This window comes from Triticum urartu, chromosome 5A (assembly GCF_056163025.1).
Source record: "Triticum urartu cultivar PI428250 chromosome 5A, HENAU_Tu73, whole genome shotgun sequence".
Lineage (NCBI taxonomy): Eukaryota > Viridiplantae > Streptophyta > Magnoliopsida > Poales > Poaceae > Triticum > Triticum urartu.
The window spans coordinates 563221569-563233845 of record NC_141877.1 but is presented as its reverse complement, the minus strand read 5'-3'; the positions used below and the strand labels follow the sequence as shown (position 1 = coordinate 563233845).

Genomic DNA, 12277 nt, shown 5'->3' with positions numbered 1-12277 from the left:
CACCATCATAATGACCTCCAACGCAGCAGCGAGAAAGGAGATAATCCATCTGCAGCGAGCGCTGGTGAGAACCAATCCTTCGATAGGCAGCACCACGCCACCATCTTCAGGAGAACCACCACCGCTAGCCATCAGACGCTGCTCGCACGCACCGGCATCACACCTCTCACCGGCATGTCGCCGGTAACCGGCACGACGCCAAGCTTCTTTAAGAAAACACCATAGCTAGCCCTACTATGTTTGGCGGAGCACCGAGCACCTCCCCCATCTCCTCCTTGTCCGCCACTTGGCAACACTGTGGCCAATACGTCTCCTTTATTCTCTTTACGTAATCACTCAAAGGCGCCTTTAAACGGCAGCTCAAGCCTCAAGGAGGCCACGCAGTCAGACAACGCAGCCACTCGCAGTCACACGGCCACGTCGCACAAACTCCACGTCGGCATGTTGCACTATTACGCAAATAGCAGAGTCCTTTATTGCAAAAACACGCGACATCTGCCCCCTCCCCGTCTGCAATCTTGCCCTCGTGACCTCCGTCTCGCGTGCCCTCCCCTCCCTCCCCTCCCCCGTCGTGCGCGACCGGAGCTCGCCGCCCACTCCCCGTGAACCCCAGCCCTAGACCAGCGGCGCTGGTGCTTCTGGTGCGAGCGTTGGATCAGCTACCCACCGGCGGGCCATGGCGAGGTGGCGGCCGGCGATGCTGCTGGTAGCGGCGCTGGCGCTGGCGGCGGCCGCCGGGTGGCGGGCGGAGGCGCTGTCGGTGACCGTGACGGATACCGAGTGCATCCACGAGTTCGTGCCCTACGAGGGCGACTCCGTCTCGGGCAACTTCGTCGTCGTCGACCACGACATCTTCTGGAGCTCCGACCACCCCGGCATCGACCTCACGGTACGGCGCCCGGCCGATCCCTCCACCTCCTGTCGCCTACCTTCCTCCTGCGCCTGTTATCTGGATACGACGGTCTGGAGTTAGCTGGGTTTATGGGTTGTTTTATTAGTTGGGATCTGAGGGATTGGATCGGGAATCGAGTGGGAATTGGGGCCTCCTCGTGGGATCTGCGGCTCGTGGTGCGAAATACCTGCGGCGATCTGGTGATCTCAAGTGATGTCGATCAGTAACACCTTTGCGATTTAGGTTACTTTTGATTGTCTAGCTTTAATTCGTTCCTGTTGTTGATTGATCGTTCAGTCGATTCTGTTGTGCTCTGGCTCAAAGTCCGGATCTTTGGAGGAGATTTGGTGGATTGTTGCACTTTTGTCATACATTTGCCTTAGCAAGCTACCGATCATTCAGGCTGGATGGATTACGTGTGGATACAGTTGCCTCAGAAGATGCTAATTTATGTGTGAGTGGTCTATTATATGATTTGGTTATTTTTTCACTGGAGAAAACGTTGTATTAATCCTTTCGCACTTATATTTATGTATTCATGATTCCTTGGTGTATAGAAGTCAATGAACCTACCGTACTTCCCCAACAGCAATAGGTTTTCTTTACTTGAATCACAGTTAAAGGATCAGTTCTCAACTTATCTTCATTTAGAAGTAGCATCTGAACTACCTTTCACTGTTTAGAGGTATTATATGCTTGATAATTGATGTGTTTGTTTATCTACATGTAAAATGGTTGTCTTCTCTGGTTTCCTTTGCATTTGCATGCTTTGTTATCTGGTGTATAAAGGACAATAAGACTGACATCTGGATTTAATTGACAATCTGATTCAGTCAACCTGTTTATTTAGAATTTGCTTTCAACAAATGCAGACTCAAGTAGAGAACCCAGGCCGAACTGGTCAGCAAAACACTGAAATATTTTGCTACAGTGATTCAGTTTTACTAAAACAACAAAACAGTTGAACTCGGAAAAAATCACATCAGTGGAGAAGGCTCCAAAGAGTTGCTTCCTGTCATGCTGGGATGTTGCATAAGCAGCGAACGTGGGAAAACCTCTTCCCAAAGTTTAAATGGTTAAATGACCTGTTTTGTAGTAGAGGGCAAAAATCAATTCTTACCCATTATTGTCTAAGATCTGCAAATTAGAAGCCTGTTTGTGCATTACTATTAGCAGTGAGGAATTCCTACAGTTCTCTTTGGAAGAAGAAACCTGTAAAAAATTTGTTTGGAACTCAGACGTGTATGTTTTTCGTCCTACTTGGTTGAGAATAATGCTAAATGAATTGGTCTTGCAGTATTGCTAGTTAGCGTAGGCATTTTGTAGATGATTGATGAGGCAAATTAAACATCAACTTGTTTTTGCTTCACCTCGATACTAGCATCAGCATATGAACACAGTTGACTTCACTCCAGCTATATTAGATGGTTTATAGTTCATGTGTTGAGAAAAATGCTGGTTTGTTTTACGCCAGTGCATATATTATTTGTTTCTCCTTATGACCAACAATGCTGTTGGCTACTGGAAAATATTGGAGTCCATCCTACATAGTGTATTACTACTCTGATTTTCTTACTTTGGCTGGGATGTGTCATTTTTGTTTCCCATGTGAAGAATTATTTATTTCTTAATAAAGTTGATCTATTTCGAAGACTTATCCACTCCTCTTTTCTTCATTTACTTTGTTATAGTATACATACTAGCAAAACTAATTTTGCACTGGTTGCATCTGTTATGTTCACTTGTGAAATATTGAATTGTAAGCCTGCATTTTATGTCAGTACTTAAGTATATTATTACGTTCACTTAACAATCCATCAACTTCTTCTGATAGTCCATAGTGCATTTTCCATCAATGTAGGTAACTTCACCAGGTGGTAACACCGTATATACGATGAAGGGAAAGTCTGGTGACAAATTTGACTTCAAAGCTCCAAGGGGTGGAATGTACAAGTTTTGCTTCCATAATCCATATGGGGCACCTGAAACTGTTTCTTTCTACATTCATGTTGGGCACATACCCAATGAGCACAATTTGGCGAAAGATGGTCAGTGTACTGACTGTCCCTTGAGATTTTCAGCATCTGCCTATTCTTTTAAAAAAAATTGTGTGTATTGAGCAACAATCAGTTTGATTGGTTAATGTGATCTTAGGCTTGCTAGTTCATCAAGATATCTGTTCTCAACTTCTGATTCCTTCAGTTTTAACACTTTTTTGTTCCTGTTCCAGAGCACTTGGACCCTATCAATGTGAAAATTGCAGAGCTGAAGGAAGCACTGGAATCTGTCACTGCTGAGCAGAAGTACCTAAAAGCACGTGATGCTCGTCACCGACACAGTAAGCTTCATAAACTTTCTTCTGTAGATGTTATCTAGTGATTTTGGCCTTATTGTATGGCCCTGTTAACCATGTATAGAGTACATAAATTTCCTGTGAGTTTACTCTGATCCACCCAGTACTTAGACTTTTTAAGTGAAGTATGATACTAAACTAAACTGCAAGAGGCATGACGTCGGCTTGATGGCAGCCATGCCTCATGGGCAGGGATGAACTAATGAAGGAGATTTATTTTTATAGAGGCAGTAGACTCCTAAAGATAAGATGGAGATAATTCCTAAAGCTATCAACTAGTCAAAAGGTGTCAACTAAATTTCTAAAGCTAGCAACTAGTCAAAAATACCCGAACTTCTGAAGGAAATGCACTAGGACAGTTGGAACACTTGCATGTGCATGGTTTCTTAAGTGGGGAGGCAGTGACTAATTTCCATTGGAGTTTAAGCTTCCTTTTCTCCAGTTATACTCCCTTGTAGAATTGGCATATTTTCTTTTACCCGCACCATAGCAGTGTGTCGTTCAATGGTGACTACTTGATCTTGAATAGGGAACAATATTCAAACTTATTTTGTTTAACCTGCTTATCTCAGTTTCTTTCTTTAGTTTGGAAAACACCAGAGTCAAATTAGACACCGAGAATAACAGGGGAATTATTGATATTTAACACATCCAAGCTGCCAAGGACACTGCTCATTATCCTTTTATTGCTTTGCTGTCTTTACATTTACCCTATCTTCATATGATTTTTGTGATGATGGTGATGTTCATGGCCAACTGAATCCAGCAAACGAGAGCACCAGAAGGCGTGTCATGTTCTACACGATGGCAGAGTACGCGGCTTTCATGGCCGCCAGTGCGTTGCAAGTCGTTTACATCCGCCGCCTGTTCAGTAAAAACGTGGGATACAACAGGGTCTAGGGCACCGGCTACTTCAAGGCATGGCAGCAGCAGGTGGCTCCAACAGGGAATGTTTTATGTCATATTGTAGCTTTTCACCCCTTTTTTTTGGTGTTAGTCTGAAAATACTCTTTAATTTATATCACCATGTACCTTTAGCAGCAACTATCGTGAAATGTGAAGGGCACTTGTGGGACATAGATACATAATTAATCCTCAGAGTCTTCATCATATTGAAAGGGAAAAAAAGGGTGTCGAGAGTACCGATGATGTGCTATGAAGTTTGTAAATCCTGGTATAAAGTTCTGGTTCTCTCTTATTCTATCATGTCTTGGTCCAGGGGCAGGGAATGGGCTAATGGCTTGCGATGAAACTGCGTTGATCTAGCTGAGCCTCATGGGGTGTGATTTTTGTGTCCATTATGCCAAAAAGCTTCGAAATATCATGGATGGTAAACTCTGTTTACAGTGTCAAAATGTCCTGGGTATTTATTGCTTCTCTTTTGTGAAAGGTACACTACACGCAAATGAAACTTTACGAGACATGTTGTTTGTAAAACAGCTAACGTGCTAATAGTTAGAAATCCAATGACAGTAGTAAGTATTGTGAGCCCATTTGTTTTGTACAAAAGGAGAAGTGAAGTAATCTGCTAGCGCTAAAATCATAACGCCAGAAAGACCAAGACAAATTCTTGAGGAATTCGACGCATGTCTAGCAAACTAAACGGCAAAAAAGTGTGCGAACCAGAGAGGTGTAGCAGTCACATACATGTTCGGTTCCATTATATCGTAGCTGAAGACGAAGATTTACAGCAGCTGTGGGTTCTATATACATGTATTTACCAAATATTTCACAATCTTCAGTGCAATAGACCTGTTTCTTCAGTACATTCACATTAGAGAAAGAAGAATCGTCCCTGGCTTTGGATGTGGCATGGGTTCTGTAGACTTGCAGGCCTTTGTATGATCATATTGCTTGCTCTTCCCTCCATCACACTCTTGGCCATTGGGGGCTGACTACCTACAGAGTTGAACAAGAACCAGGCAAACCAGTGAGGATGTAATTTCACTTGACTAGTTTCCAGAGATTCAATGATTGCTGCTACGAACCTCTAATGTACTGAAAACTAACTGCATCCGACTTGCTACTAGCGATGGCTCCTCCGAACTGCCTGTCACAGCCATCTGTTCCAGCTGCAATGTTTTCACTGGTAGCCTGCGTCGAAGTTTCGTCCGCGTTGGATTTGATCAGTAGTGAGTACTACCTTTGCCCCTTAATATAAGACGTTTTTGCAGTTCAAATTGAACTGCAAAAACATCTTATATTAAGGGACAGAGGGAGTAGTATATAATACTGTATAGGATATTATAAGATAAAAGAAAGAAAGCATCGACAGATAAAACATTCTTACCATGCCATGCCCTTGGTGTAGTAAGCGTTTGCTATCAGGGCACAAAATCCTTTCCACTGATGCAAGACATCCGCCGACACCGGTGGGGTGGTAGACCACCTGATGACCGTCGGCTGTGGCGTGCACAAGATTGTAATGAACACTATACTGAGCCACAGGATGCACTCCTTTACCTATGGTTAATGAAAAAAAAATCATCGTTGAGACTTGAGACGAATGGAAACGAAATGCCCGAAGATCTCGTCAAGGGTTTTTGCACAATGAACAATGTCCTCTACTGGGCTATATGATACCATATGTCAAACTTCATATATCTTGCCAATGTCACTTATCGGACTTCATCTACCGACAGTCATTAACAGATTCAGAAGAAAGTAAAGACATGGTGACGGAATGGATCAAAGCAAGCTCATTGGTTTGAGTGTAAAACTGTGAATACTTCAGAGCAGAGCATAGTTGCAATGCAAGACATATGAAGATAAAAGATACTGTAGTGAAAAAGCTGAAGCAGACTAATTTATATATTTGAGCATGCTAACCTCAAAAGAACGAACTTTGAAGCTCAAGCTTGTTCCTCCATAGGATTGCAGGCCTTCGATCTTGACACCAGAATTTTTTATATCCATAAGTTCCTTTCTAAGCCCCTCTTCTGTACAGCCTAGGGCATATGCTTGCACCCCAGCACTAACAAACCCCTGCAAAACATTAAAAGGCGACATAATGATTACAGACAGAAGGTATGTCAAGAACACCAGTGAAGAATCTCAACAAGAACCAACAAGAACCAATACTTTTATGTTATCTCCACCTCCTCGATCAATGACATTCTTATACTGCTTGAACAGGCTGGTTGCTATATTACGCGACGAGCGGAAGTCCTCGTCCGATGAAGCATTAACATGAAACCGATGCTGCGCCCAACACAATCGTTCGAACGTAAACAAATAGTGATTGAGTTTTGAGAAGAATAGGTGGTCAGTGGAAAAGCATACCGTACCAGCCAGTGCCGTGTAGTTCTCTCATTTAAGCTTCTCTGAAGATAATGGCTGACTCTGGTAAAGTTAACTCTGAAGCTGGAAACAATGTGTGGTTTCTGTACATGATGGTCTTCGACGGAACTACAAATTGTGTTGCAACCCAATAAATTGCTACATGAACCAGCGGCGTTTTTCGGGAACGGTTTCAGCTCTTGGTAAGCACCGGGCCTGACGAACAGAACGGGTCCGTGTAGCGTCGGCATGGCTGAACGCTCATCAAGCTGCGGCAAGCTGCTCACGCATTTCTCCAGCAACAGGAGAAGATTTCAGAAGCCGCGGGTAACTCAAATCTACAATAGAGAATGATTTGGTCAGCCAAGAGACAGGTGCTCAGGGCTCCAAAACTACTATATCTTCCTAGGAAATTGCAACAAAATAACTGCTAGTACTCACAGAAACCCTCTCTATTTCTTCCAACGATTACTGAATTTAAAGTCGAAATTTTACAAGCTACTGCAACACTCTAACATACTGCTTCATCGTAATAATATGAATTGCCCTGTCGATCTGGTGCTAAACCAGATGTCGATTACATTACTGCGTCACACCTAGTGATTGCTTAGCATTATAGTAGGATATGCATAACCAGTAGCTCATGAAAGGTCCACGCACAAATCCGGCCATTTCTGGACAGTCGACAACCCAGCCTAGTGAAAATCTTGGAAAGGACACGGAACAGAAATCCCAACCCCAGACAGCCAAATACTCAACATGCCGGATCGGACAGATACAGATAATCAATCCGTTCAACCGGAACTAACTAAAATGACAGAGAATTAAAGCGGGGCAGGCGAGCAACCATTACCGCCGGAGGAGGCGGGGAGCGACCGGAAGCTGGCCTGAGAATCCGCGGGAAGACGGAGAAGGGGATTGTGTGGTGAGGAGGTGAAAATAAAAACACCGTGGAGGGTTTGCTGGTTAAAAGAAGGGCGACGGAAATGCTGCGGAGAAGGGAGGGGAAAATTCAGGGGCCACGAGAAAAAACGACTGGCGAGGCGAGCGGCGACGTGGACCCCGCGGAGAGCAGCCCATCGCTCTCGCTGAATCTGTTTTTAGTCGTGGCCCGTTCGTAGCCCATGAGAAGCTCTTTTTTTTAGAGACATGAGATGGGAGTAACTAGTTAATGAGCGCTTCTTCGAAAGCCTCGCAACGATCAGCGCCACTTGGCGTGTTCTTAGACATTTGGCACGTGTCGCGCTCTGGACGCTTTCTTCGAATTTTGTTTTTTTATTTTTCTACATGCGTTTTCGGCTTTTTAAATGGTTTTTTTTCCGATTTTTTGGACATTTTGGTTTTTCCCCGATCTTTCTTAGCTTTTTGATCAAAAAAATTTCGAATTTTTTTTTGCGTGAAAAAATGCGTTTTCTTTTTTTTCTTTCGTAAAAGTCATGGTTTTTTTTTCCGCGAGAGGCACGGTTGTGCTTTATCGAGAGTCACGGCCGTGCCTTTCGAAAACGAAAAAAAACACATTTTCTGTTTTTTTTCTTTTGCGAGAGTCACGGTTTTCTTCCGCGAGAGGCACGGTTGTGCTTTGCGAGAGTCACGGCCGTACCTCTCGGAAAGGGAAAAACAAAACGTGTTTTTTGTTTTTTTTTCTTTCGTGAGAGTCACGGTTTTGCTTCCGCGAGAGGCATGGTTGTGCTTACGCGAAAGTCACGGTCGTGCCTCTCGGAAAGGGAAAAAATACGCATTTTCTGTTTTTTTTTCTTTCATGAGAGTCACGGTTTTGCTTCCGCGAGAGGCACGGTTGTGCTTTCGCGAGAGTCACGGTCATGCCTCTCGAAAACGGAAAAAAACGCGTTTTCTGTTTTTTTTTCTTCCACGAGAGTCACGGTTCTGCTTCCACGAGAGGCACGGTTGTGATTTCGCGAGAGGTACGGGCGTGCCTTTTTCGGAAAGGGAAAACAACTATGCTCCCGGTTCGGTTTTTTCGTCCGGTTTTTTTTGTGAAAAAAAAGTTTGTCAAAACCTATCAACATGGGATCTAGTTTTGAAGATCTCTACGCGAGGAATCTAATGGTGAAAACGGTTCGAGATTTGGACGCACGGTTTAAGAGATAAAACGTTTTGAATAAACGGATCTATGAAAAAAGGAAAAAAATTCAGGTTGCGACAAGTGGCGCGCTGCATGTGCACCACTTGTCGCGACCTGGGAAAGTGAAGTGTTCTTTGCAACGAGTACTCCTTAATTAGTGATTTCGACATGAAATGCTCTTTGTTAGTCCACGAATAAATCCGTTTGGATGTTCTCAACAACAACAAAAAAAACTCCCTTTACATTTTTTTTACCCTGATAAGTGTCACACGTGTGGCATGAAGTAATTTCATCCTGATGTTTTTTTATGGAAACTTTAGCTATGCGAGGATGGCAACTTTAGTTGTGAAGTATGACAACTTTCTATTCGGATGACAAGTTTTAGCTTTTTTTTGGTTTTTATGGCAATTTTAGTTATAAAAATATTAGGGCAGTGTTACTTTGTGCCACTCGTGTGAAACTTATTATTTAAATATTTTAGGTATCTCTAAGCTTTATTGATCATGGTCCACATGAATCAACCAAAGAATCATGGGAATGAATCAACCAAAGGTGCCGCCCCTGATCAAGAGAGTTTGAAAACTTAACTAATCTATCTGCATAAGTGTTTGATCCGCGACCTTCAAAAATAAACTTGTAATTAACTAAATTAGCTCGCTGCTTTATCTTTGTTTACATCTAAAATAAAAGGTTGAGCACACCATAGACAATCCAGGATCATGTTTTCTGTACTAGCATCTTTATTTTTGCAATGCTTTTATTTGAAACAAGGCAAAAAAAATAAGAGAGTTGTCCGATTAATTAGAGAAAAACATGGTAAACGCTTAAATTACAAACCTCACATGAGACACTCACGGATGACTTTCTTTTTCAAAAAAGGGTGCTTTATTAAGCATTATATTCGGCTTCTATATAACTAAGATGCACACGGTCAAACAAGGTTCTCTCACACAAAGAAAAAATAAAAAGACAAAATACAAACAAACATGAAGAGTTCGTATAACGCCTAGAGTGGAGGGGGCCACTCCTAAGATCATGCTGCCACCCATGTTGAGTAAAAGTATCCCTCGCCGTAACCTCCAATCATGTACACACATCCGTAAATAGGTCTCGATTCTCCAGGCGTTGTAGATAGGACCATAAACGAAGAGTCCTGGTACATATGTAGATAACCCGCATCACAGAAGTACTTTTATCATTAAAAACCTTATCATTTCTACATAGCCAAAGCGACGAAATAACAGAAAGTGCTCCCACCCTGAGAAGAGTTCTAAACCTGTGATCAATCTTATGTAACCAGTTGCCAGATACATTAGCACACTACAAGGAGGATACAAGACGGAAGCTATTTTAATGACTAATATAAAACGAGCCAATTTGCATTGGAAGAATAAATGTTTTATCGTCTCACCATGGTGACAAAAGACACATTGCGGACTTCCATCCCAATTCCTCTTAATAAGGTATCTTCATCTTCTAGATCTTCTTATTATTAACAACTAGCACATCAGACTGGATTAACGCTCTATACATAGACTCCATTGAAAATTGTCCATTTCCTTGGATGTTCAATCGGAATATATCAGACCCATGTGACAATTGCACCGTGGACAACCGCTAGACAGGATGTTCGACGAATGGAGTCTTGGTCCAACTAAATCTCTTCTAAACATCACATTTGGGCATAAATGAATCCATTACCGTGGCGATAGCGTCACCCTTGTGGCGCACAATGTTGTATAGAGTCGGATATTGTTCCCGGAGTGTGGCATTTCCTAACCCCTTATCCTCCTAGAGTCTAATTTCCGAGCCATCCTTAATTGAGAAGGATCCATAGCAGAAGAAATATTCCTTCGTAGCCATTAGACCCCCCCCCCCAAAAGTGGAAATCCCCAGGCTTCCAGTATACTTGGAACACCTCCTTGGAACCCACATATTTCCTCCTTAGGAGGGTTTGCCATACACCGTTTTTCGTTAGTAATTTAAACAACCATTTGTCGACGAGGGCCCTATTCTTAACCTCAAGGTCACAACACAACAAGATCTGGACACAAACAAGATCACTACACAACCAACGACACAATTGGATCATCAACACCAACCGAGAACGTCATCGGCACCATCCATCACATCAGATTAGGTAACTTCCGCTTCGCCTTGGACAAGCACAAAGTTACCAACCGTCGAGAGGTGTCGACCGGGGCGTCGAGGCCATGGCAATTCTGATTTTGCCGAAGAGCTTCACAGGAGAAAGTTGCAAAACTCGCACCAACCTAGTCCAGCGTAACATCCGGAGAACACTGCCCGCTTGAAACCATCATCATGGAGTCATCGTTGCCGTAGTGGCACTGCCGCCTGCAGCTCCAAATTCTCTGTCATAGCAAGAAACCAACATGGGCACACCCATTGGTGCACCGGACCGTCAACATCAAAAGGGTAAGCCATGACTCGGCTCTGCTCTCCACCAACATCGTTGCCACACAAGTAGCACCGCCACATCAATCTCCCACACCGCCAGTCAGGCACCCGCCAACCGTGATGCCATGCACGCCCAGCCCGCATGAAGCACAAATGAGGCCAAGATCACCAAGATGGTGCCCTTAAGAGGGAAAACAACGTCGGAGCCGCCGCCTGATCCAATATGATCATGCATTTCACCCAAAGATCTTGACACGTGAGTTGAGGATGCACTAATCTCCCCGACGACGCCTCAAAGGAAGAAAGTGATGCCCACAGGGACCGTCGGTCGACCAACATCGAACAAGCTTCCTCCCAGAGCAGCAAAACCTCCATTCCCACACGGTTAACCAACGCCAACTAGCATCTCCATTGACCCATGCACCACTTCACAACAATTGTGCCATCACCACATAGGGACTGCCACCATGTCTTGGTGCCGAACCAGATCTGGTCGACCGCTAAATCTGACATGCATCCACCGCAGGGAACCACAACAAGTCACCAGCATGAGGGCTCGCGCATGTCCTCTAGGTAGGGAAGGGCGGGCTACCACCTGCACCCTCTAACCAGCCAGATCTGGTGGCCTGAAGCCCGTACAGAATGCCACCGTTGCAGTCTGCATAGCGCTGGAATTTCAACCCATCAAAGAAACACAACTAAGGATGCCTCACCAAGCTACCCAGACAGAGGGGAGACAAGTCTCCCACCACCACTAACCCGGATCGAGCCGAGCTCCACACTGGCACGGAGGCCCTGTCGGCGTCCTGGGAATGGGGGTCCCCAGACTTGTCTGCCTGCGGCCCATGGCGTGGCTCCGCCAGTGGCCCTGTACGACCCATCTTCACCAGCAAACACTCAAGACCCTCGCGAGGGGCCAAGCCTCACGAGACGGATGATGCAAGACCTCCTCGGGGGCGGCCCAGCTAGGCTGGCTTGCGAGGGGCGGAGATATCATGGCGAGGGGCACCTCGCGAGGTTCCTGTGACGCAAGCTATGACGACCAAGGCCAGGCGGGCGCCAACGCGCGCAGTGTCCTCATTTCCTCTTTGGTGCTAAAGGGACAGGCGCATGCGAGGAGTCCCGAGGCATCAGGCAAAGGTTTCCATATCGGTGCAACAAGACCAAGACCAGCAGGACGGCAGGACAGAGGTCACCGTGGAGCCCAGGACGTCATCACCACCAAGCCTTTGGCAGGCGAAGACCACCTTTT

At 44.7% G+C, this 12277-nt stretch overlaps 2 protein-coding genes across 2 annotated transcripts; one reads left to right on the top strand and one right to left on the bottom strand.

Annotated features, from left to right (window-relative positions):
* The first annotated feature begins 500 nt into the window (after positions 1-500).
* Positions 501-4443, top strand: LOC125510575 (transmembrane emp24 domain-containing protein p24beta3). Its single transcript, XM_048675793.2, has 4 exons — positions 501-889; positions 2754-2940; positions 3123-3230; positions 4012-4443. The coding sequence occupies exons 1-4, from the start codon at positions 677-679 to the stop codon at positions 4143-4145; spliced, it is 642 nt and encodes a 213-aa protein (XP_048531750.1). The 5' UTR covers positions 501-676; the 3' UTR covers positions 4146-4443.
* A 433-nt stretch (positions 4444-4876) lies between these two features.
* LOC125510574 (orotidine 5'-phosphate decarboxylase) lies at positions 4877-7533 on the bottom strand. The gene is made up of 7 exons (XM_048675791.2): positions 7378-7533; positions 6533-6862; positions 6327-6446; positions 6075-6230; positions 5536-5708; positions 5234-5339; positions 4877-5144 (listed from the first exon to the last, which is right to left on the bottom strand). The coding sequence occupies exons 2-7, from the start codon at positions 6773-6775 to the stop codon at positions 5115-5117; spliced, it is 828 nt and encodes a 275-aa protein (XP_048531748.1). The 5' UTR covers positions 6776-6862; positions 7378-7533; the 3' UTR covers positions 4877-5114.
* Positions 7534-12277: the final 4744 nt, after the last annotated feature.

What these genes read in the sequence shown, in the direction of transcription:
- LOC125510575 (XM_048675793.2), top strand. Translation starts at nt 677, where the DNA reads ATGGCGAGGTGGCGGCCGGCGATGCTGCTGGTAGCGGCGCTGGCGCTG. An exon ending in ACCCCGGCATCGACCTCACG is followed by an intron (nt 890 to 2,753) that starts GTACGGCGCCCG and finishes CCATCAATGTAG; the next exon opens with GTAACTTCACCAGGTGGTAA. An exon ending in TGATGCTCGTCACCGACACA is followed by an intron (nt 3,231 to 4,011) that starts GTAAGCTTCATA and finishes AACTGAATCCAG; the next exon opens with CAAACGAGAGCACCAGAAGG.
- LOC125510574 (XM_048675791.2), bottom strand. Translation starts at nt 6,775, where the DNA reads ATGCCGACGCTACACGGACCCGTTCTGTTCGTCAGGCCCGGTGCTTAC. An exon ending in TACACCAAGGGCATGGCATG is followed by an intron (nt 5,340 to 5,535) that starts GTAAGAATGTTT and finishes ACTTCGACGCAG; the next exon opens with GCTACCAGTGAAAACATTGC. An exon ending in TAGTTTTCAGTACATTAGAG is followed by an intron (nt 5,145 to 5,233) that starts GTTCGTAGCAGC and finishes TCAACTCTGTAG; the next exon opens with GTAGTCAGCCCCCAATGGCC.